Source organism: Tenrec ecaudatus, chromosome 7 (assembly GCF_050624435.1).
Source record: "Tenrec ecaudatus isolate mTenEca1 chromosome 7, mTenEca1.hap1, whole genome shotgun sequence".
Classification (NCBI taxonomy): domain Eukaryota; kingdom Metazoa; phylum Chordata; class Mammalia; order Afrosoricida; family Tenrecidae; genus Tenrec; species Tenrec ecaudatus.
Genome location: NC_134536.1, coordinates 3,083,205 through 3,109,356, shown reverse-complemented (window position 1 = coordinate 3,109,356; position 26,152 = coordinate 3,083,205). Strand labels below are relative to the sequence as shown.

The 26,152-nt window shown below is 51.2% G+C and overlaps 1 protein-coding gene across 1 annotated transcript in view; it reads right to left on the bottom strand.

Annotated features, from left to right (window-relative positions):
* Nucleotides 1-26,152, bottom strand: part of PDE10A (phosphodiesterase 10A) — a 203,292-nt gene that overhangs the window by 33,322 nt on the left and 143,818 nt on the right. Inside the window, exons 6-13 of the mRNA XM_075554279.1 lie at nt 22,247-22,387; nt 19,951-20,106; nt 18,073-18,123; nt 17,315-17,373; nt 14,133-14,184; nt 8,956-9,098; nt 4,908-5,000; nt 2,231-2,417 (exon numbers count right to left, since the gene is read on the bottom strand). Coding sequence (XP_075410394.1) covers nt 2,231-2,417; nt 4,908-5,000; nt 8,956-9,098; nt 14,133-14,184; nt 17,315-17,373; nt 18,073-18,123; nt 19,951-20,106; nt 22,247-22,387 — 882 coding nt within the window. The remainder of the gene's footprint in view (nt 1-2,230; nt 2,418-4,907; nt 5,001-8,955; nt 9,099-14,132; nt 14,185-17,314; nt 17,374-18,072; nt 18,124-19,950; nt 20,107-22,246; nt 22,388-26,152) is intronic.

The window sequence follows — 26,152 nt, the reverse complement described above, 5'->3', positions numbered from 1 at the left end:
CACCCATTTCCCTTGGAATCACGATGCAACACAGACTGCATGGACATGGTTAATTGCCAGGACCCTCAGTTCTATAGGGGGGACTAAATAGCTACTGCCACCCCTTATAAAGCTTTCTTAACCCCGATGGAGCTTATGTGGAGAAGCTCATCTGTTTATCTTTTAATGCCATTTCCTTAGAAACTTCGTCAGTCTCCTATTATCTTATGTACTAATAATTTTATCTATTAGTACCACAATCGAAAAACAATTTTGAACACCGAATAATAGGCTGTAAGGGAGTTAAAACTTTCCATTTTTTGCTAAATGCTTACTTTAACATATGATATTGGAGTAATTAATAATCTAGTTTGAATGTAAAATATGTTACTGTAGAAGAAACTCTAGTAGGTTAATAGAAATGTGTGCTCAGAGGGTGGGGAAGGGATGATATTAAAATTTTGATCATTAGAATTTCCCCCTGGATTTTAAAATGGACTGTGCTGTATTGTACTAATGAGTACATTCCCACTCAGAGTGACTCCACGTTACAGACTAGAATTGTGCCATGGGGTTTCCTAGGCTGGCATCTCTATGGAAACAGCCAGCCAGATATTTCTCCCAAGGAGTGGCTCGAACAGCTGACCTTGTGGTTAGCAGCCAAACACTTAGCTCTTGAGCCACCTGGGCGCTTTACATGGACTATACACTCCCAAACCCACTGCTGTCGAGTGGAGATACCTCACAGCGCCCTTAGAATGGGTGCCAAACTGTAGCAGGACTCCCACCTAGGACTGGAACGAAGTCACTCAAAATATGATGAAACCAGAAGTGTGTTCACATTGTTCGTTAGTAGAGATTCAATTTGATGTCACTTTTTAATTGACTGAAAAAAACATCCAAGCTGCCAAAATGTGTATTTATGAGAGTTGTGTGGATATGAGAGATAGTTGAAGGCAAACAAGGCATGGGCTAGTAGAGCTGAGTGCCCACCAGAGGGCAGCATGACCAGGCAAGCAGCCAGGATGGGCTTCTTGTCCCCAGCATGCAGGGGACAAGACCCCTGTCTCCATCTTTGCCCTAGCCATTCTTCCTAATCATTTGTCCTCTTTGCTCTTTCCAATCATTTCCCTGAGCTAACAGGTTGCTGCCCCAGAATTTGGCCCCGTGTCCCAAAAGCGATTTCACAGACTTACCAAAGTGGAACCTTCTATTTTTTTTTTTTTATGTCTGTTTCTCCTGGTGCAAAGGAAGTAAAGGTGCCCTCCCATGTTGGGCTGCTACTCACAAGCTCAGAAGCTTGAAAGCACCAGCCACATCGCAGGGGAAAGAGGGGGCTGTCTGCTCCTGTAAAGAGTCACAGCCTCAGAAGCACACAGGGCGGTTCTACCCGGTCCAAAGGGTTGTGCTCTGAGTCAGAACTGACTTCATGGAAGCAAGGTTTTCGCTTGTTTGTTCTTTAGTTTCCGTTTCAATTTCAGAACTCGTACAGTGCCTGTACAAGAGAAGATCCCCAAACTCACTGCCGTCGTAGGTTCCACTCATCGCGACCCTCTGCAGGGTGTCCCGGGCTGCAAGGCTTTACAGGAGCAGACGGCCTCATTTGACTCATGTGACGCAGCTGCTGGGTTTGAACCACGGATCTTGCAGCTAGCAGTCCAATGTTTGCTACATAGCACCTCAGGGGAGGTGGTGGGGGACTCCACTAGAGTGTCTGGAATACTAAATGGTCAATTCGTTCTGGATAGTAGAGGACAGACTCAGCTCTTTTAAAGTGAGACTTTGGAAAACAAACTGTAAAGAAGGCAAGACCCATTGGGGGCAGGAAATGAACCAGCGTCGGTGACAGACGTGCTGGTTGGTGGTAAGGCATGGTCATCACCATGCTTCCGTGCCAAAGCCCTGGTGCCATACGTCTGGCAAAGGTCAGGGTTTGGGATGGCACCTTCCTTACACAGGGATGCAGAGGCCTCCTGAAAGAGAAAGAAGGCTGATGCCTGAACTCGGTGCCTTTGCATCAATTCACTTTGCTTTTCAACATCTTCACATCTCGACATGAAAGGCAAATGTTGGTTGATTTCCTTTTTCTTCCCCACTTCGTTTCTTAAAAGCATGCACTACCAGGAGTCACTGCTCTCGTCCACAGAGACAACGTACAATAAAGAAAACGTCACGAGGACAAGGAAACCTTCCTTACGTGACTCGCGAAGGCGCCCTGAGCGAGCAGAACTGGAGGACACGTGGGACTTACATTAGCACAGTGTAAGGCTAACGCGCAGAAGACCGCAAACATCTTGAAGTTGTTCTCATCCGTTTTGGAAAAGGCACTTCCGCTGATTTTGTTCACCATCTGGACCACGCCGATGACGCTCCCTCGGCTCACGATGGGCATACACAGGATATTCCGGGTGGTGTAGCCTGTGTACAAGTCCACTTCCCTGCGCGCCGACAGACGACACCAAAACAGAAGCAGACAGGCAGAGGAAAGTCCGTTAGGCAGGCTGCCGGACACCAGGACACGGTCCTGTAACCGACCTGCTTCTTTCCGAACATCCCGGAAACACTGACATGGTCAGGGAGTTCGTTTCCTTACTGGGATCTATTATCCTCGCCCATAGACTCAGCAGTGCAGAAATCAAAGGAGTCCAGTGTAGCAAGGGTGAAACATTCAACTTTCCTCTAGTTCCTAAATGCTCCCCCCACCCCACTATCATGATCCCAATTCGACCTTACAAATCTGGCTAGACCAGAGGATGTGCACTGGGACAGATAGGAAGCAGAAACACAGGGAATCCAGGACAGATGATCCCTTGAGAGTGGCAATACCAGGAGGGTGGGGTAGAAAAGGGGAACCAATTACAGGGATCTACATATACCTACTCCCTGGGGAGATGGGCAACAGAAAATGGGTGAAGGGAGAGATCAGACAGTGTAAGATATGACAACATAATAATTTATAAATTATTAAGAGCCCATGAGGGAGTGGGGAGGGTGGGGGGAACATGAGAACCTGATGCCAGGGGCTTGGGTGGAGAGAAAATGTTTTGACAATGATGAGGGCAACGAACTACGGATGTGCATGACACCACTGATGTATATGTGGATTGTGTCTGCCCCAGCCCTCTTTAGAGTGCTGGTTAAAAGTCCGTCAGTCCTTCCCATCGGCTCCTGTAAGCAGGAAAGCTGGACAGTGAGCCAGGAAGACGGGGGAGGATCGATGTATTCACATTGTGGTGCTGGGCAACCATACTAACTAGACTGTGAACAGAAGAATGAATCTGTCTGTGAAGAAGAGTAACCAACATGGCCCTCAAAGGTGAGGTGGCCAAGACATCGTCTCACAGACCCCGATATGTTATCCAGAGGGGCCGGCCTCTGGAGAAGGATGTGGCACTTGGTAAACTGGAAAGTCAGCCAAACAAAGGGGCAAAGACCTTCAACGGGATGGACTGACACAATGGCTGCAACCACGAACACAAACGCATCCATTGGGAGGACAGTGCAGGACCATGACCGGGCAAAGTTTCCTTCCCGTGAACACACGGTCCCTGTGCGTAAGAAGGGACTTGAAGAATTGACTCCTTGCCATTGGGGGCCATCGGGTAGATCCCAGGTCACCAGATGGCCTGCGGGACAGAGAAGATCTATCCCCACCGTCTTCACGGCCGCAGTCCACCAGGTCTCTCTCCAGCAGCATGGCTAGCGTATTCCTGCCAGGAGCCAATCCTTTTCCACCTGACCACTTCACCACTGCACCACGCACGAGGGGGCCTACGAGACGGGTGTCTGCTACAGACAACTTCCAGCTAATGGTGGGCTTCTATATACAGGGACCGTGTGACATCTGAGTGTTTGACAGAAACCTTTCTTAAGGTGATGTCCCTTAGGTCCCCCTACTCTCAGGAGCTTCCCCAGCTCCCTCCCCCAGTGGAGGTTGTCTGCTCATCAAGGGGCTTCAAGGATCAGAGCCACAAAGCACAGGCAGACAGACAGACAAGGGACGGAAATGTAATACATTGGTTCAAACAGCATGTTTCCTTGAATCTGGTCATGATTTACCAAAGACGATGGGCGTTACTACCTACATGATTTACAGCAGGGCCTGGCAAATTACGCCCCTTCCTCCACCAACCCACCCCACCCCCAGCCCCTGCTTTACTCTCTCCACCGGCCCGCCACGCAGTAAGCCAGCTGTCTCCTGATGGCATGTGGGAGCATGTGATACCCCACCACACTCATTCCCTCCTGTGCTGGACTGGTCTATGTCCATTGGAGGGAGCAGACAGGAGCGCCCATGACCAGGATGGTGTGACTAGATTGAACAAGATCCGGTCTCTCCCAGAGAGGAGAGCTCTGACTTAGTTCCTCTAAACTGCCCCCACCTGGCCCCTGCAGAAAACAAAGCAAAAACTCACTGCCATCGAGCCAATGCCAACTCATAACAACCCCACGGGGCAGGGTGTGAGGTTCTGAGACTGCTAACTCTTTAAGGGAGTAGAAAGCCCTGTCCTTCTCCCAGGGAACTGCTGGTGGCTTTGAACCACTGATCTTGTGGTTAGTAACACAAGTCCTAACCCACGATGCCCCCAGTTCCTCTTGGAAGCACTTTTGGAGGGCAGGCCTGGGTTCCCAGAAAGCCAGGATGAACTGTGTTCATGGTGTGACTTGCATCTAGGAGGTGATGCACCTGTGGTTTCTTTTACCTAAGGGGATGATGTTGTCAAGCCTCCCTGATGTCGCAGGTGTCTGTGGGCCAGTCCCTTGGACTGCCCAGCTGAATCTCCTGTACACCTGCTACTCCAACCGAACCCACTGCCACCGGGCCCATTCCACCCCATGGCGACCCTACAGGACAGGGAGCAACGGGCCCCGTGGATCTCTAGGGCTGTCACTCTTCCCTGGCGTAGAGGCTGGTGCCCACTTCTTACCGGTTAAAGCGCGGGTCCGCGTAGGCGTCTGGGATGTTGAGCACTTCCCCCGTTCTCGCCACTTGGCCCGCAATCCCTTTCTCGATGGAGAACCTGTGCACACACAAAGGACAGGAGTGGCTATGGAGGGGAAGGTGCCGGAAGACCGTTATTCTGAAACCCGCCATTGCTGTCACACATTCGCTCTGTCGATGGCCTTGCTTGGTGTTAAGTGGTCCTACAAGGGGGCGTCCAAAAGCACGTGGGGAAATAAAATGAGAAGCTAATGGGATTTCCCCACCAGCTTTTTGAAGCCCCCTGGAACTCGCTGTAACACAAATTCTAATGCAGTGTGCTGCTATTCAATGTTTGCGAGTCAGGTAGGCACGTTAGTGGAGGGCCGGAGCCTGAGCCTGGCAGGAGGCCTGACTTGCCCAGGTGGGAGGACAAGGGGACTTGGAAGCCTGAGCTTGCCACCTCCTGCTCTGAGCAGCCCCCTCGGCCCATGACATCCCACTGACATCCGGTGCCCAACAGCATCTGAGAGGCTTACTCTCAAAGCTCATGGAGGGTAGATGGAACATGTCAGCACTCTGGTAACTCGCCCAAACCCACAGTCATCAATTTGATTCCAGCTCATTCACAAATCAAACAGGCTTACTGGCAATCCAGCCAGCACTGACCCTCATCAACCCTCCAGGAGAGTGTAGAACTGCCTCCTGTGGGTTTCCAAAGCTGTAGATCCATATGGGAGCAGTCAGCCTCATCTTTCTTTGGTAGGGTGGCTGGTGGGTTTGAACCACCAACCTTGAGGTCAGCTGCCAATGCCTGGCACACAGTGCTACTAAAGCTCTGGTAACATATTCAGGGTGTGACAGAAACCATCAGTGTCCACCACCCCCCACACCACCACCACCCGAACCAACCCATCAGCCTTGAGATGTGACACAAAATTTGGGTTTTTGAGACAGGTTCTCTATCAAAACATCACCATGTGAAACAGCCAGGATTCTGGGCTTCTAAATCCACAAAATCTCAGCATAACCCAAATGCAGCCATTAGAAATGTAGGTACCAATCAGAGTGCAGTGGAGAGATGACTACAACAGATCAAAGAATAAACCTAATGTGAACGCTTAAAACCTTGTGAGTTGATCCCAAGTCTGATGCACGTTAGGCCTGATTTACAATTTGTTTTGTATTTTGTCTTTGTTTTTTGTTTGCTCATATTCTATTGGGGTTCATCTCAGATCTCAGGTGTGTGGTGTCATTATTAGGGGAGTTTTTGTTATTGTGGTATTTTTCTGTTTTTCAGCATATGACACCCAGGATTGAGGAACCCATAGGGACTGCAAGTAGAATAAGGGTTACTGGGGAGGGGGACCGGGGTGTACAGGGGTGGTAGGGGGTAACAGGGAGCTGATGTCAAGGAGTTCAAGAAGGAAATGAATGTTTGGAAGCTAATTGTGGTAACAGTTGTACAATACTGTTGATGTGATTAAACTATGAACTGATAGGATATCTGCATTAGCTCCCAATAAAATGTTTTTATGGGGGAAGAATTGAATTTCAATGTTCACAATAAAATGGATAATGCAACAACAAGCAAACAAACACAGCCATTAACTTTCTGCAGCGGACGGCCAGCATTGCTTCTTACTACTCGTGTTTCCCGTCACAAAACACAGTCTCAGACTTAGAAGGTCAGTATGCAGGGTAATGGCGTCACCAGACCTGCACTGATGATCACTCCAAGATAATTCTGATAACATCGCTTTTTTTTTAGCATTATGGGAAATGATGACCGTTGGGACCAGGGGTTCCTGTGAGAGAACACAGCGGGGCAGATACAGCTGGGAGTGATCCGGTTCTGGACGCACCACAGGATGGGCTTCACACAGCCTGACAGCCAAGGTTAGTGCCTCTCTGACCCCCAGGGACCAAGCAGACTGCTTCCCCCGGACAGGACAGAGCCCCTTCCCGGGCATCTGCCTGGACCTTGGATTCATACCGCCAGGGCTCATGGAGAGCCACACCTACCTACAGACCCAGTGGGTTCCCCGCCAGCTATGGGAGGGTCCCTTCAAGCCAGGTGCCTTGACTCATCTCCCCTTGCTGTGTGCAAACAGGATTCGACCATCTTTCAACGTGGGAACCCCGGCATACCCTCAGCAGGAGAAATGGCTAAGCACCAATACCCAGATCCGCTGACCAAGCTCGAAAACCAAAACCTACCCAAGTGACTTAACTCCAAAAGGAAGCCCCCTCCGTAACCCCGGTGGTGCTCTGCGGCCATCCAGAGATGGGCGCGTGAATGCTATAGACCCTCTCTCTGGGGAAGGGAGAGTGCCATGCAGCAGACTGGGGTGCAGGAGAGGCCGGGGCAGTGACCGCACACTGTTTGCTGCCTCACAGGCTTGCATGCCACTGATGACCCGACAAATGGAAGCTCTTGTAGGAGCCAGGGAGGCACCTTCCTGGAAGACTGCAATCCATAAGGCACCTTAGAGCACCGTGCACAAGGAGATAAAGCTTGGGACCCGGACTTGAGATGAACTTGAGATGTAGAGAATGCACACGGCCCTTAGTCATCATTCCTTATGAAGATGATTTGGTACTGGGGACTTGTGGGTACCACCCCACTCTGAAGGGGGCTGTGTGGCAGGATTAGGTGGGCTACACCTTCACATGGACCACAGGGTGCGCCTCCGTGAACATCCTTTGTTGCCTTGGGGACATTGACCTCCAATGGAGCCATTCCTCTGTCTCTGAGCCACAGAACAGGTTCCTGATCTCTGCCTGAGGCTGAGAGCACAGGAACCAGAGACCGTGACACGGAGCCTCCGAGGAGCCGTGCCAAGAGTGTGGGATACCATCTCCTTAGCTGGGCCCAAGACCATGGGATTGGAGAGGCAGGCAGGCTGGCTTCCTGGTGTCTGGAGGCTGAAGCCAAGGGACTGAGTGGCTGGGGGCCATGGACCAGAGAGAGAGAGAGAGAGGGAGTCCTGGCTGCCAGCTGACCCTGATTGCTGACCCTGACTTGTGGGAACCTGTGAACTTCCTTAATGGGCCTTCAAGATCATGCACGTCATCTGTGAATTCTCTGTGGCCCTGGCAACGGCTTTTCAAACCCATTTCAGAAGAAGAGTGGCGTGGGGCAACGGTAGGTGTCATAGTCGTCGGTACAGAAGGGTGGGGATGGAGGCACGCCTGACCCCTGCCTCGTGGGCAGAGGGAAGCCAGAGAAGCGACCCTGCAGACAGAGTGGGCATGCATGCTCCTTAGGGTTTCCAAGACTATACATCTTCAGGTGGTAGGGGGAAGACCGCCACATCTTGCTACCTAGGAGCAGCTGGTGGGTTTGAACCACGGACCTTGTGGTTGGCCACCCATAGCTTACCCTGTAAAGCCACCAGAAGGTAAAATTTTTTTTTTTTAAGTTTAGCTTTTGAATGTTATGCTTGAATCCTAAATGCTTTGTGGCGGGGCTCCAGGCAGGTGTTCGGACCGGACATGACATGGTGGGGCCACCATGCCCTCATTTCAGTGACAACTGCTGTCACGTCAGAGAAGAACATGGTCTTTGGTTTCTGGATGCCTGCCAGATACGACCGGCCAGCTACAGGGCATTGTCTTCAGCTCCTGACATACGCCGGGTCCCTTTCCACCAGGCCAGGGCTGGGAAGCCAGCCCAGGTGCTCTCAGCCCAGGTTGGCCCTGGCACGCCTTCCCACGTTCCTAGACCTGGGCACACCTGCACCTGCAGCGGAGGGCGCCCTTTACCTACCTGCAGGCACTAGTAAGTTTTTCCAACATGATTTCCAAAAGGACCGCCTCCGGAAGAGGGCGTTTCCAGGAGGGATGCTAAAGTTCCGTGGGGCGTGGTTTCACCTGCACCTGCCAGGCCATTCCCGGAAGCACTCCCTTCAGGAGGCGGGTCCTGGTGGGAATGATATCACAGTGTGACAATGCGGTCAGCGTCCCTGTGGACAGGCACAGACACGTGGGCAGCGGCACACCTGCATGTCCGCACGCACAGCGCTCCTCTGGCTCCCTATCTGTGCCGGTACCTTATCTCCTTGGTCTTCTTAAAGACGGGCTTCCCCTCCTTCTCCTCGCCGATGTCGAACAGGTCGGAATAGAGCTCCTTGTTCTTGTGATCGACCTGGAACAGGGCGCAGCGGTCCGCGTCTACCAGGTTTTTTGCATATATCTGGGGGCAAAGGGGAACCGAGGTCAGAGGGCACAGGCACACGTGATGCTGAGTCAGGGCCCATTTCCGCTACTCCATCCTCTAATCTAGGAGTGCTGGGAGGCGAGGATGCCGGCCAAACGCCAGGTCAGCAGTTCAAAACCACCAGATGCTCCTTGGGAAGAAAGGGAGGCTTTTCTACTCCCCTAAAGCATCGGGAACCCACAGGGGCAGTCGAGTCTGCCCTACAGGGTGGCCACGAACGAGTGAGAAACAACTTCCTAGCACAGACTTTGATTCGGGGTTTTGGTCTTCGAACCAAGGATCTGGGGGGGGGGGGGCATCATGGTTATGCTCTGGCTGCTAACCACAGGCCAGCACTTCTAAATCACCAGCCACTCAGAGAGAGACAGAAAGAGAGAGACAGAGAGAGACAGAGAGAGAGAGAGACTTTGTACTCCTGCAAAAACCTACCGTCTATGGCCCACAGCCACTCAACATGTGTACATGTAAATGCACACAAGGGCTCTGCCTAGGGGTGGAGTCCAACCTGTCAATCAAGTCCCAGCCTGCTGATGCCTCCTGGGGGTGTGGTCTTGAGACTGGAGCCACACTGGGAGCTGCCACTTCACCTTCCTCCTAACTGGAGCTTCACTGGGACTCTATCTGTCTCCCGGGATGACTCCATGTGGACCACCCAACCCTCAGAGCTGCTGTTCCCTGCCGGGCTCCCACCGACCTTGGGTCCATGTGACTCCGCGCGCACCTGCGGCCTGTGATCTCCCTGCTTCCGGATTCACCTTTCTGCGTCGTTGGCCTACAACTGCGTGAGTCTGCAGAGGGCCTGGCTGGCATGGGACCCGCGGACTTTCATTGGACTAGGCTGGACGCCGTCTTGATAAAGACCGCTCCTTGGTATCACGGTCTGATACATGTATTAGTATCACTGGGTTTTTTTTTTCTCTCTTTTGTTTTATTCTCTGGACAACCCAGCCTAACACAGACTACAAATGAATACGTTCATAAATAGAACCTTCCTACCTCCACGAGTGATAGTTAAATCTAAGAAATTAGAGAACTAAGCTTTGGGGACATGGATTATTGTCCTATGACAATGAATAAATAACATGTTACTGTACATGCTCTCAGCCCAAGACTTACAGTGATGAAAAGAAACGGGCCACAAGCATGCAAATAAATTTGAATGCAGGACCTTCCAAAGCAATTACAGTCACATCCATCCCCTTGCCTGTCAGACATCCGGAGATGCATTACAAGCATTGTCAGGAGTGGTACCCAGTCTCCCCCTCTCCTTCTGTCATGGTCTGCCCCGGTCTCCCCCTCTCCTTCTGTCATGGACTGCATTCTGGCTCCGTCCACAGCGACCTGACAGGACAGGGCAGAGCCGTACCAGTGAGGTCCTGAGATGATAACTCTCTATGGGAGTAGAAAGCCTCATCTTTATCCCTCAGAGCGGCTGGTGGTCTCCAACTCCAGTCATATCATACACGTCTCACTGACACTGGAAGGAGAATTCTGGCAAGCTGGACCATCCAGATCAGATGCTAGAAATCATTGCTGAGAGGGTAAAAACACAAGCTCTCAGCAGAAAGACCTCCACCCAGGACATAATGTAGGAGAAAGGTGGGCCACCCTGTATCAGAAGAAAACCTGTGTCTTTTGGCCATCTGACTGCCACCCCCTCGAGTCAGTGATAACGCTCAATGACCCTCTAAGACACCAGAGAGCTTCCCCTGTGGGCTCCCAAGACTGTCACTCTTCACAGGAGTAGAAAGCCCTGTCTCCCATGGGGCCACTGGTGGATCAGAACTGCCGACCTCAGGTCTTCCAGCCCAACAAGTAACCACCACGTCACCAGGGCTCCTGATACTCCATTAAAGACACATCAAAAACAAAGCAGGTCGGGTTAGGCACCCTTCTTCGGATCTACTGTAAGCTCCTGCTTCCTGCTATTAAGAGACAGCACCTGTTCTCCCTCACAAACCTGTGCCCACTGTACCCCAGGCCAGGAGCAAAGTGGGTTCCACCTGACTCGGACCTCCAATTTGCATGTCTCCTCCATTCACTGCAAGTCATCCCACTGCAGCCGTGCTTTCCCCCTCCCACACAGTCCCACTGCCCAGCGCAGGCCTAAATCGAGCCCCAAACCGAGCCTGGCTTCCTGCCATGCAGCCAGTTCTGACTGCCCCTGACCCACTGGAGCAGAGCAGAGCTGTCCCAGGCCATTGCCAAGGCTGTCCACCTTTGGGGTGCACATCATCCTGCGTTTCTTCCACCAAGTGGCCGGTGGGTTGGAATCACCACCCTATCTCATTCACAAGTGATTCCTTAACTGAGGTCTCCGTACTCCCACCAGCCGGACTCCTCAGTGAGGTGAGTGGGAGGGGGTCCATAAATGATGACCCATGGCTCTTTCTGGCCCACTGCTTGCTTCTGTAAATTAAATGCTATGCAACAAAGGCCATATGCATTCATTTACAGCCCGTCTATGGCTGCTTTCTCTCGACGGCAGCAGAGCAGAGTAGGTACAATAGTGTGCAGCCCATGAAACGTGTGTGTGAATCCTTGATCTGACCCTTTACAAAAGAGCTTGATGACTCTTTACTAAACTCTCCCAGCAGATACTGGAAAGTAAGGGAGAGGGTGATGATGGACTGGCAGTGGGAAAATACAGGAGACTCATCCAACTGCTTTTGATTCTTATTAAAAAAAAGCAGGGGATCTTGCATCATACAATAATCACCACTCTGCATTAATAAAGACTGCATACTTTAAAGTAAAATTTGCATTCAGGGTGTCCAGGCTCCTGTTCCTTTTCAAATAAATATTTTAGCATAAATGTATTCCAAACCTTGCTGCATTGCACACTCTTGGGTGAAGTGGATGGTGGCAGATCGGGATGCTGTTTATAGCCTGTGAAGAAGCTACCGACCCAATGGATTTTGGAGAAACCCCTGCCAGCCCCCGATGGTAATGGTTCTCTTTTCGATAAATAGCTTTTGTGCGGTTCCTGGGCCTTAGCCGGTACTGAGTCCTCCGAGGGGCGTCGCCACATCACGTGGTCAGAGGTGCTCGTGGGTACTTTGTACAGCAGCCCTAGGCGGCCAATCACTAGTGATTCAAAGTTACTCCTTTGGGAAAGATGAAGCTTTTTAGTGAACAGCCTCAGAAACCCACAGGGGCAGGTCTACTCTGTCCTATAAGGTCACTGTGAGCGGGGAGTTTGGTTTGATTTTGTAGGGGGTTGGCTTATGCGTATGAAGTGGTGCAGGCCCTGTGCTAAACAGCTCAAGTCTCCTCAAAGCCTAAGCCATGGGGGAACTAAATGACTAGTACTTCTACTCCCACATATGTGCCGATAGGATTCACGCGAGGTATTCGGTGTACATAGAAATGCATACACGTGTTTACAGTAGCACCATTTCCACCTCTAGAAACAATGCAATCATTTATCAGCTGCTGCCTGGATAAGCGAAACATGGTACATTCATGCAACTGGGTACGCATGCAAAAGTAACTGCTGGCTGACAGTGACCCTGTGACACAGGGTAGAACTGCCTCTCCCCCACCTCACAGGTGAGACTCTAATTCTGTAAGAGGGTAGAACTCCCCGTTCGCTCCCACAGAGTGGCTAGTGGTTTTGAACTGCTGACCTTGAAGCTAGTTAGCAGCCCAACATGTAATGAGCACTCCCATAGCTGGATATGAGTTGGCAGTAAAATAGAACGAAGTTTGAACTGCACTTGGAAAATCATGTTAAGTGAAATAAGCCAAGTGCAAAGAACAAACAACAACAAAATACAAGGTTTGATTCCTTTTCTATGACAGGTCTTGAGTGAGGAAGCTCAGAGACGTTACACAGATCAGGTGGCTCAGGCTGGGGAGGGTCGAAAGGGGCGGGGCGGGGTGGTGGGAGGGGTGATCGCTGAAGGATGGAAGGTTTGCCTTTATGGTCATCAGAATGGTCAAAGATTGACTGAGAGTAAGTCCCGCTCTCAGTGACTAAACCAGAGACCAGCAGACTGCACACACTTCAAATGGATGGCCTGCGGGCAACCTGAGTACACCTCATGAGAGCTGCTAGCGAGATGCACTCAGGACACCAACATTCGTCCCCTGGTGTTTCTTGTAGTCCTAGGACAAGCCGTTCATCGGTTCATATTTTTTCTTTCTGCTTTTACGTCCTTCTCAAAGGTTTTCTCTGCCTTTTGTTCAGGTGCCTCTCTTGTATCCAAATAAAATCACCAAGATGACCAGTTCTCACTGCAGGACTCGCTCCTCTCATGACCCTGTCACCTCTTGAGCAGGCTTGTCCTGTTTCTACAAAACACTGGACACATCACATGAGACTCCTGCCTGCCATGAGATCACAGAATCACCTCATGAGGAAAGTTCACATTATAGAGGACAGCTATTCTTTGACCTGGTCCGGAGGAGTGGAGAGAAAGACAGGGAGACTACTTACTCATGTTCGCAGCAAACACAAATGTACCCAGAGACCTGGCCACCCCTGGGGCACACACGATGGGCTTTGACTAATGGGATTAATGACATTTCTTCTTCCGTGGCATTCAGCCAGGCCACGAAAACAACAATGGAGGACATGTGGAGGGATTATTGCCAACTTCCATGGTGTCAGCCTCAAGCCAGCATTCAAGGAGAGAGGAATGATAAAGACTAAACTGAAGTAGAACAAACTGGAACATCGGGGAGAATGGATAGGAGATCCCTAATGTCACCCACGCCCAGAAGGTGTTTTGGAGAATTAAAAAAAAAGTCAAACCAAAAGCTAAGCGCATTTTTGAAAGTATACCTTTCATCTACTAAGTACAGACTGAGATGCAAAAACATACCTCTATTCAAATCCCCACTCCAAATTGAACAGAAATGGCAAGTCTAGTTGGCAAGCCCACGCCAGGAGGAAACCATATTTTCATAATAAATTAGTTTGTAAGTATCAACATGTTATCCCATATAAGGAGACTGCGGATCCACAGTTAAACAAAATCATTTCCAAAACAAGAGGCCACCTACCATTATGTGTTCAAGTAGAGAATCTATTGCGACAATGTTATCAAAATATGTCCTGGAAAAAAAGGGAAACAAAATAAGTGATATCATTGAGGTCATCGGGCATATAAGACGTTGAATGCCTTTGCTGGGTTTGTCTACATATTAATTACACACACACACACACACTCACACACACACAAGTTCTGTCCGAGGTAACTTGGGTGCATGTAGTCCCCACGCATCATCTCCAGAGCGAACTCTGCTCTCGGGGCTCTTTGATGGAGATGCTCAGATCGTGGTTTCCAGGGGCCTCTGGATGCAATCCCACTTGCAACCTTTTGGTCAGTAGCCTGTCTGCTCCACCAGGGACTGCGCACGTACACACATAGTCTCCAGCTCTCCTGCTCCATCTCTTGACAGACGGACATGATAGAGAGATACGGTTGCCCTTTAGTTACAACATTCACTGTTACTTTTCTAAGACATAGATGAAATCTCATCATCTGTCACACTGTAACAACTCCAGTTGCGGATGACTCAGTAACCATTGCACCATCATCGCTATTGGTAACTGCCAACGTATAGAGGGCTTATATCATTGAACTAAAGCAGTGAAGGGATTAAAATTAGATTGACCATATCTAGTGTTTCCATTTATAGCTGATCTGAAACAAAAATGCCTGCATTTGCCAAGCCTCGTCTATATGATTAAGAAGCAAATTGTCGCTGAAGCCACAGAAAGTTGAAATGAACATGTTTCAGTGTTCAGGAAAGCAACGCAGCACGTTTGAGAAGAGGCAGCAAACCACGTGCAGCGATAGGACCTATGTCTATACACAAGTCAGGGTGAGCTTCAGTTTTATAACTGGTGTAGAACTTATTGGTGGCATGGGTATGAATCCCTGGTGGAGCTGTGGGTTAGTTGTGTTGGGTTACTGACTCTTAAGGTCCAGAGGTTCGAACCCACCATCCACTGCGTAGGGGAAAGAGGAGGCTGCCTGCCCCATAAAGATCTGCAGTCTCAGAAACCCTGTACGGGTCACTGTGATGAGGTGGTTTTGTTGTTTGGGTTGTATGGTGTCTGTATGAAGATCTCAGTCCAGCAAGCAGATATATCAAGAGGCAGACTTCCTGGGGGAAAGCACAGATGTTCCCAGCACGGGGGCTCTTGTGTTCAGGTAGGATCTTCAGTAGGTTCACGTCCATGGAGTAAGTTATAGGCTACAACTTTCCGACTCTCAAACAGCTCCTACCCTAAACCCACTGACGACAAGTGGAGCCCAACCCTTGGGAACCCCACATGGGTTTTAGAACCCCACATGGGTTTTACAGCAGAGGCCTGTAGGCTTCAGGCATTGACCTTGAGGTGAGCAGCCAGCGCTTAACCCATGGGCCACCAAGGCTGCTCAGACAACGCCTGCCAAAGAAGCAGGAGACCAGGATTTTATGATTGCATTATGGGAACCAGAGCGGGGGAAATCAGGGTTCTATCCCTGGCTGGGAGGACGGGGGAGCTGTGGTGAACGCTTTCCAGAGCCTGATGCAGGAGATCCGAGTAAGAAGCCACAATGTTGTTCAAGGCCGAGTGGTGGGCAGCCATCTTTGAAGGCCTGCTTTAATGTCATGCAAATGAGCCCTCCTTCTAAATGACTGAAGCAATCCTGACTTGTAACAAATGCTTCAAGCATGATCACCTTCACCAATTGTAGTGCAGCTTTTAAATCATCCAAAGGGTTTTGAGCCTATTCTTGCACTAAAAGCCTGGGTTCCTACACTTGGCTGATCATTGGCAATCACCTGGGGGCCCAGGAAAATGCAGGTCCATTTGCAACCTCATGAATCAGAATCTCTTGGGGGAGAAGCCCAGGGATCTAGAGTTTTCATCTTTTTTGTTTTTTTGTTTCTTCTGTAAAGGGCCATTTGGAAATGTGTGACCTCATTCTCGGGCTGTACTAGTCAAGTAACAACCGCCCCTCCTGTGCTGCCTGGGACTACTCTTTGGTGAGGTGTGTGCGATTAGCTGGTATTGATGATTTGTGCATGTCTTACACGGCCTGAAAGTCCCCCACACTCTCGCTAAACCAAAACCAAACCAAACTCACGGAGGATACTGATGTAGGTGATCAAAGACTGGGATTTTTGTTTTCAATCCCATACCCAAATGCAAGCCACGGGCCAACTCAAGCAAACTGATAAAGGGTGACGAGATGGTAAATCTTTGTGAAGCACAGTCTCAACTTTCTCCCTCAGAAGGGCTGGTGGGTTTGAACTGCCAACCTTGAGGTTAACAGGGCAAAGATCCCCCAGCAGCAACACCCGGGTTCCTTTCAGCCCACATCTCTTCTAATCGTCTGCTTCACAAGCTCGGCACAATGGGAAGGAGCAACCGCAAATGCCCCAAGTCATGGGCTCACAGGACTCCTGCCTGGTGGAGGGATCACCAGGTGCTGCCCTAGGGAGAGGCGAGAGGGGACACAGCACATGCGGGCTCAGGCTGGGGACAAACAGGCCCAGCATCCTCCAGTCAACTTGGAGGCCACGGCCCTGAAGCCACCAGATGCCAGACACGTGTTGGGTATGAACTAGTAAGTCACTGGCTCAACAATGCAGAAGGATTCCTGGGTAGCAAATAGAGGCAACGTGAGTCTGATCTTGGAGGGGAAAATCTCTAACTGCTGCCTCTGCCAGCCTCAGAGCATTTTCTAGGTCAAACTTTGGGGAAATGGAGCATTTTCTGGGTTGGGATCATGGAGCCACTGTACAGGGAAAGATTAAAAGGGCACAATTGTTTATTGCAGGTGTCGATGCCCCGATGTTTGAAAACAATAACTCTGGGGACCCCACTGAAGATAAGACAGGTGGCCCTCTCTCTGTCCCTCTACTGCCATCAACGTTCTCCTGCAAGCACCAGACATGCCTGCTGCCCTGAGCACGTCCATCTAGAAAACGGACCTCCGAGCATCCAGGAGACCATCCCCCCTGCCATCCTGCCCTTGAGCACCACAGCGATGGGATCGACACCCCACACACAAAGTGTGATCTGCAATCCCTACGGGGTCCCTAAGGGTACAAGGCTACCCTTGAACCGTGGAGGCCCGCCTTTGGGGACTGTCTGTGGTAGTCGGAGACCACTCTCTCTGGGGGCGGCCCTTTATGTGACCCACTGACCCGCGGGCTCCGACATCCCAGAAAGGGGCACTTACTTTGATACGTCGAGTAGAAAGTCATTCAGCTCCGTCTGTTTGGCAAGTCCTCTGCACACCTGACGTGAGGGGAGGGGGAGGGGGAGGGAGAGGACTGTTAACCCCGTGACTTCCGCTCTGCAAGGAAGACAGTGACCCAGACCAAGCACCTTTAAACAGCCTTCAAACCCAGCACCGAACTCACTGCCACCGAGTTGATGCTGTCTCACAGCGACACCCCCAAGACTGAAACCGTACGGGAGTAGAAAGCCTCATCTTTCTCCTAAGGCGCGGCTGCTGGCTTCCAATTACTGTACTGGCCTTGAGATTCGCGCTGATGCATGCCTCACCCACTACATTGGCTGGAACCTGTGGAGTGGCATCGGGCATGTAAACTACTAAAAGACGCCAGCGGTGTTAAGGCAAGGGGTATGCAGATAGACGTGAATACGTATAATGTTTTGAAAGTAATGAAACACTTTACTATCCAAAGGATCCCTGGTGGCACAATGGTCTGAGTGTCAGGATGCTAATCGCAAGGTCAGTGGTTCAAACCCAGCAGCCTCTCCCCAGGAAAGGAGACAATCTAGTCTACCCCATCAAGATTGACAGTCTATAGAGCCCAAGGTCTGCCCGGCCTGGCTGCTGGGAGTCAGCAGCGACTCCAAGTCCATGGGGCGAAAATGAACATCTCAGCCACTCACCCAGTGGCCCCCAGTGCTGCCCCCCAACAACTCTCCCGATTGTTCAAGCCCCGGGGAACCAGCAGGAGGACACACCTGCACCTGATGTATTGCTACGGAAGCCCAGGCGAGGTTAGCGGTGGCAACCTGAAAAAGAGAAGAGGGGAGTAAGCATGCCGCCCAGGACAGGTGCGCCCACAGGAAGCTCTCCCTCTGGCCCTGACCCTGGAGACACTGCTGCTGTTCAGTCCGAAACAAACAACAAGGGTTGGCAAGGCTTCCGTTTCCACTTCTCAAGGGTGACCCTTGTTTCCTGCTCAAGGCAAAGGCGATGGATCATTTACTTAAAGAGCAACAAGAACCCCAACTGCTTAAGGCAAAATGATGATTCCTAGCACCCCCCTTAATAAAATACCACTGAGAGCAACCTTTCACCGATGTTTGAAAATGGACTGCTTCTAAGAGAGGAAAAACTCCTTGCAAATGGGAACTGACAGGAACTCAGCTCGGTAGCTCTTCCCCTCCCACGGCTACCCCGGGTCAGTTAACCAGCAGGGTGGGAGCCCCAGGGTGGCAGTGATGACACACACACTTGGAGGCTGAGCAGCAGTCTCGTGGTTCCGCAACCAGCAGCTCCACGTGGCCGTCTGCTTCCACACGGATGGACAGCTTCGGAAACCTCGTGGGGCATGCAGTTCTGATGTGAACTTTCAAGGAACAGTTTTGGGGTGGCAGGCGGGCGGGGCAAGCTTTGGGTTGTTTTGTAACAGCTATTTTCCAGGGGTTAACTCTGAACCAGGCATGGACAGAAAGGTGATCCCGAGGTGGGGTGTGGACAGGGGTGTTGGGAGGGTTCAGTTCCAGGTGGAAAGCATGTGTAGGCGCCACGGGGTACATGATCCGGCTAGTTTGGCAGCATTTATTTCCACCCTGTGCATGTGTATGGGTGGTGAACAGATCCATGAGTCTACACAGAACACCCACGGTGGTCAACAGCATGACAAACAAACGCCAGGAGGAAGTGAGCCACTGGCCTGTGGGGGAGGTGTGTTTCTTGCACTCACAGTCTTGGGGACACTGATGCCAACTTAGGTAACAGTCCACAAGGACAGTGCTCAGTCCTGCTTTGGTGAGCAGTGAGTGGGGTCTTCAAGATTTGCGAGTGACCCTCCACAATAAACTGTGCTCCCTGCCCCCTCTCCCCCGAGTGAAGGAGAGAGAAGAACATCTAACACTCGGGGAGACAAACAGTCCAGAGGGGCCCAAGGGCCACACGGATCGCCGCCTCCACTGCCCCGAGGCTGAAGGCCGGAAGGTGCCTTGCTACCACTATTCTGAGCAGGGTCGCAGTAGCAGAAAGGTCCTGGACAGAGTAGGAGAAAATTGCAGAACAAAATGAAAAATCATAAAAAGACCAGACTGCCGGGTCTGAGAGAGACCAGAGGAACCCTGGAGATGATGCCCCTCAGACATCATCCTTCACACCTGGAACTGCAGCCAGTGCTGGGGATCACCTTTCAGGCAAGCCAGAGACAACGGCCTACAAAGTGAACCATCGCACCCATGAGGGGGGTGCCTTTTTGAGAAATGCATCATGGGAGAGGGAAAGCAGCAGCGTTTGACCAGAGCCAACGCTCTGAAGGCTGGAAAGGGCAGGAAGGAAGAGGAAGGGGTGGAAGCAGGGAGCCCCGGGAGGAGGAGGGAGGAGCAGCTATGATGAGCTCTGCCGTATTGCTCCCAAACATTATCACATGTATAAACAACAACAAAGATTACCCTTCCAATTTAACCAACCTCCTCTCTCTGCAACTGCAAAGCAAAGGTGGTAAAATGATTAGCAAGGATGAGCCTCATTGGGCAAACTGTGGTCTGCAGCATCCGTTGTGGGTTCACTTAGCACCAGCAGTCAGCACCCTCGACTGACTGAACAGCACACACAAGTGCAAAGGCCACTGGCCGTTCGGAGGCCCTCACCTCCTGATGGCTGAGGCAGAAGGCATCCTTGCCCCAGTGCCTGTACAGCTCCAGAATGCCGATCAGGTCTCCAATCGCAGTGACGATTGGCAAGCAAAGAACAGACTGAATCCGAGTCCCCGACTCCAGCCCGGTACCTCTGGGGAATCGTTCGTCCTGGGAAAACAGAAGGGCACCAGACAGACAGTCAAAGACGTGAGGCTCGTTTTGCTAAAACTCTGATTTACATCAGACAGGGCCCAACACTCAGAATCAATAAAGAACAATCCTTTCCCTAGTGAAATCCGAGTAGAGTAGAGGTGTGGCCATCCGAAGGTTAGCTCAAGGAACTGCCCATCTTTAGCCAAAGGCCCCCTGTTTATCACACCCAAGGCTCCAGTGATGCTCCTTTATTCACACAGGAAGTATTCAGACCACCCGCAGCCACCATTTCTCTTAAGTGACAGTTGGCTGGCAGTGTAAAGATTCCCTAAGTTGCCACAATCACTGGCGGGATGGGAAGCCAGAGAGGATGAAGCTCCAGGACAGCAATCCCCTTTCCATCCTGCTGGGCGTAGAGGGCTATTCGAAACGGATTAGCGCTCTTGATGGATCAAGCACAAGGCAAACACCTCTACTTGGCATTTATTGGCTTTTTGAAAACGTGCCCATATTAACAGAACGTTTTCTGGGCTTTCTTTTGCCTCAAAGGGAATCTTTCATAGCACAGCACCTACTATAAGCATCTATCCTAGCAACTCCCCCTCCCCCTCCTGCCCCCCCTCCTCCATCTCTCTTTTTCAATAGTTACCTGACTTCTTCAAGATAATGCAGATTAATTAGTCCCAGAACCAAAGCAGAAACTCGGGCTTCATGACTCTGATTTAGCACTTATTTTTGGAGAAAATGGCTGATAGCCAACCTTTCATTTAAGATATCTGCTTCGCTTAGCAACCTTTCATCAGAAGGCCCTCACCTGCCATGAAAGACCACCACTCTGAAATCCACAGCCGTCAAGTCAGTTCTGACCCCGCAGGACGGGGAAGACCTACCCCAGAAGGTTTTCATCTCTACGCAAGCTGATGGCCTCATCTTTCTCCCTTGGAGCAGCTGGTGGCTTTGAACCACTGTGAATAGCAGTGGGAGGCAAATCCCACAGTACACCAGGGCCCCCTGGGTCACAGACCCGCCCACCCACAACCTTTGCCAGTTCCCTCCCACCCTGACTCAGAGCTCGGCTTGAGGAGAAGGGGCTGGTCAGAGGGAGGCTCACAATCCCTGTGCCATATCCACATCCTGTCTTGGGCCCCCACCACCATGATGGCAGGGCAGTCTTACAAGAGGGCTGTGGAGAGCAGAGCAGATGGCCCCAACTCCAGCATCACAGCTCACACAACTCCTGAGATGCTGTCAGGTCACCTCTGACACTTGGGAAATCCCGTGGCCTCTGATATCAACCATCCAGACTGGGGTGGTGTGGCACACAGTCACAGCTAAGTCATCCATGTGTATCCTGACATATATAGCCCTAGACAATCATCATTTTACATGGATGTGCACACACAGGCTATCTACTTAGCATGGACTGGCAGGCCCTGAGCCTAACCATAGGGGTGCAAGAGAACTGGATATAAAAGTGAATTTGCATCAACATCTGAGGTAGTTTATGGTGCCAACCTGGCCAATAAACACATTTGGGGTTAATTGAAGGGCAGAGCGATAAATGACTCAGTGAGCCTCGCCTTTCTGGTTCTCAGGTCTCTTGCTTTCTGATGGTTGGACCAGGGTGTAGCTGCCTTAGCCCATTCCCTGCTTCAGCTGGCAAGGCTCACTTCTTGCAAGACATTCCTAAGGAGAAGCCACATGGACCTACCCCAGAGGGTAGGTCACCTGGTTGTGAAGGGTGTGTGGGTGTGGCATCCCTGGGTGCTGGAGCAGTCATGTGGAGACCCCTGCCAGTGCTGAGAAGCTTACACTTTCACTGGCTTGGCTTTCCTCCTGCAGCCGGCATCATTATGTGTGTTTTGTTAGATGGAGGAGGACTTTGTGGATTGGTGTTGGATATATGGGTTAATGTTGGACTTATGGGCTTGGGCAGCACTGAGTTGGGATGTTTTCTTAATGTGCACCTAAGCTTTATGTAAAACTATCTTATACATGAATTTCTGTGGAATTGTTTCTCTAAAGTAGCCAGACTAATACAATATCCATCTGTATCTCAACACAACAATGGCTTAAGCTGCCACAGAAGAATGACGAGTCAGCCTTTCTTCATAAGCCTGTGTATGAAAAGTGCAAGTGTCCAAGAGCCGCTGACCCCGAGGATGTCTTCTACCAGCAGGGTTTTCCTGGACTTGGCCACATACGCAGATACCGTGGTGCCCTGCGAGATGGGCCCGGCGGGCACGAGCCTCGGCTTCCCTTCCTTCACTCCGGGTGGCGTGAACACACAGAGGCTCTGGGAAGAGAGAGAGCGTGCTTTACAGACACAGTCACGCGCAGGCCGGCCGCGAACAAACACACACCTGGTTGTGAGGGAGGTGGGGGATGGCAGCCTGTGAGCTGCTCAGAAGGAAACACACAAACATGGGGAGGGGCTTGGTGACCCACGATGCAATGACCACACCTGATGTCTGAGCCAGAAGAGCCCCCCCCCCCCATAACCCCCTCACACAAAGGGCTGGTTTGTGTGTGAAAGGAAAGCCTGGGTGCAGAACCACCCATTGAAGAGCCCTCCTGTCTGCTAACAGAGAAAGTACATAAAATGGGGGTGGGGTGGGTTGGAAGGTATGCACACTGTAAGTGGACACGCCCAAAGGAGACCGCAGCCCCTGGAGAAGGACATCGTGCTTGGTGAGGTGGAGGGTTGGCAGACAAAATGAAAGCGGAAGACTCTCGACAAAACGACCGAGTGATCCCGTGGCCGCCCCTGTGGGCTCAAACACAACAGGTGTGACAAGGGCGCAGAGCTGGGCACTGCTCTCTTCTGTCGAGTCCGGGGGCCGCTCGACTCAGAGGCGCCCAGCACTCCGACATGTTCAAGACACTGTCCCCCAGGGACCCCAACTTCACTACAGACTGCGCCCCAAAGGCTTGGAGGCCTCACTCACTCAAGCTCCCCTGGCATGACGACAGGTTGAGAATCCTCTTGGGGAAATGCACTGTTCCTCTTGAGGTGGAAAAAGAAAATGGCGGCACGTTTGGGGGTACCATTCCCTTTGGGGCTTGTTCCAGGGGGAAATTCTGAAGCTGTTTTGGAATAAATCTGGTGAGGCGATGAATAGCCATCTCAGATCATGTTCTGTTCTCAACAATAAGACTTACAGACCCCAGAGAAGCTTTTGGGAGGCACTTCACTTCAATATTGCCGGCCCTGTTCAAAAAATCTTTAAGGTTCAGGTAAATGCTCCCGAGGTGCCCTCAAATCTTGTTGTGACTTCAAGGCTGAGGACCTGTGGACACGGTATCCATGCGACAGTCCTTTGGAACAAAAGCACAATGCTAGCACAGTGATAAACCTGCAAGAGCCAGAACCTGGGTAAGGCAGAAACCACTCAAAACCCCAAACATTTCCCACTCCCAGAGGGGGAGACACATGCTGTTTCAGCACCCTGTCAGCGGTGGCGGCGGAGGGGGGAGGGCGATGGAATAAGGGCTTCCAGCTGGCCACTCATTTCCTGCAAGCGGTGGTTCTGACCCTCTGTAAAGTCCAATAAGACTTCTTCAAGCCAACTCATACCAAGGAAGGTCGGGGAGGGGCGAGAAGCAGGCCTTTGGCTCCTCCTGGTCTCCTGGAGGCTTCCTCTTGGTGACCATCCTCGGCGGGGGGAAAACTAAAGTCTGACCATTTCTGATCACATGCCTATCGACAGCAGTAGGGCCATGCCTCAGTAGTGTTGTCTAGTGGGTACAATGGGTATGGAATGTATGTTAAGCGGTTATTGTTATTTTCTTTAAAGATTGAGCCTAACGCATTTAAATGGGAGACGCACACCTTAGACTAAATAAAATAAAAAATAAAACCCCACATATGAGAAATTAATTTCATTGCGTGTGTGTGTGAGTGAGTGTGTACTGCACTCCAAATGCATTGCCCTCAAGTGGATGCCAACTCATAGCGAGCCTGGAGGACAGGGCAGGAGTAGAAAGGCCTCCCTCCCTCAGAGTAACGGCTGGTTTCCACCTGCTGACCATGCCCTTAGCAGCCTAACAGGGTAGCTCTTTATGCCCTGGGCTTCCCAAAAGGGCAAGGCGTCGGTGTAACTGTGGAAGAACGACTGTGATCCCAAGGATGCCTGGCCCTTTTTAAAAGTTCTGTTGTTATTTTAAAGCTCTCTCGTGGAGTGGATGTCAACTCCTAGCAAGATTATGCCACCCAACCCATCCGGGAGTAGATTCCGATTCCTAGTGAACTTAGCGGGCAGGGCAGATCTGCGCCCTGGGGCTTTCTAAGACTGGACATCCTTCTGGGGCAGGACTCCTTCTTCCTCCCACGGAGCAGCTGGGGGTTCTAACTGCTGACCCTGCAGCTGGCAGCCCAGGGCTTGCGTCCCATGATTCCACACCAGGGCTCTATCGACTGTTTGAAAGAATCCTTTAGGAACTAAAAAGAACGGGAGAAAAAACCCGAAAACATTTTCCTTGCGGATAATAAAAATCATAACATTACATAAATCATTGCCGTAAGAATTCATCAGGGTTTGAATTCAGTTTTTCATGTTTTGGTACACACGCACGCGTGCACACACGCACACGCACACACACACACACCACACGCACATACACACGGACTCTACACTAGCTAAACATTCCATCCTAGTGGTGGTGAGAGGACCCCAAACTCGGGAGGGAAGGGAACAAGAGGGCTGATGGAGACTCCTGCTCCTCATCCGTGTTCTCCTCGATGCCTGCAGTTCCTTTGGGCCCCGTGGGATGAGCATTTCCGGGTGGAGATCCCTGCAGCACGGAGAGCCACTGGTGAGGACCAAGGCCTGGTTTGGACTGTGTGTTGGGCCAGGTTGCCTAGAGGAAGCAAATCCAGAGACCCTCATCTACGTAAAGAGAGAGCTTAACATCAAGAAGTAATTCTACACCAAGCAAACATCCCTGCCCAGTCCAACGCAAGTCCAAAAATCCAACACCAGTCCACCAGCCCCTCTTCAGACTCAGGCAGCCACATGCAATGATGCAGAATGCAGCAAGTGCGGAACTGTGTGGATCCAATGGCAGTGGCCACATCACAGGGCGCTTTCAGGTAGTTCATCCACAGGAAGGTGAAGGCAGGGGGTGGGGAGGGTGTTCCAGGGCCCTCCATACAAGAAGGCCATGCTCGCAAGAAGGCACAATCAGACTATGACCCAATTAACAGGCTAGTCCCCACTCATTTGTCAAGCCGACAAGAAATTACGGAACGACCACAGACTGCATGTCCTGGAGTTGGGTGGGCTGCATGGCTGGCCAGGAGTTGCTTTTGCAGACAGAACTCAAAACCAAACTCACGCCTCGAGCAGATTCCCACTCACAGAGACACTAGGGAGACAGAGGACTGCCCCTTGGGGTTTCTAACTTATTACGGCAGTAGAAAGTCTCTCCTTTCTCCAGAGGAGTGCTGGGGATTCTGAACTGCTGACCTGTGGTTACCAGCCCCGTGCAAACCCACTAAGCCACCCGGGCTCCTTGCAGACAGTAGTGGGCCTCACCTTAGGTCAGAGGTAGGAATTCACGCACAGCCGGGGTGGTGGCTGTTGCTAGGTGCCTTTAAGTCAGTTCCAACTCACAGCGACCCATGCATAACACAACACAAAACAACATGACAGAACGCAATCTGTTCCATCCGGGGCCACCCTCATACCTCTTCCCCTGCCTGAGCCCATGGTCACAGCCACTGTGTCCATCCATCTCATCGAGGGCTACCCTTTTTTTGCTTCCCTCCAATTTACCAAGCAGGACGTCCTTCTCCGGGCACTGGTCTCTCTGGACACATATCCAAAGCCTGTGAGACAAAGTCTCTCCATCCAAGGAGCACTCGGCCGGACTTCTTCCGATATAGACTTGTGTGTCCAGTTAGCGGTCCTGGGCACTTTCCACAGTCCTCTCCAGCACCACAGTTCAGACGCGCCCATTCTTCTTCAGGAGGGGAAAATTCAGCTAGTCTCCTTGCAATTATTCCACAGTCGAGGAGGGGTCAGATGTCTCTGCCCCCTTTCTCAACTGCCACCTTCAT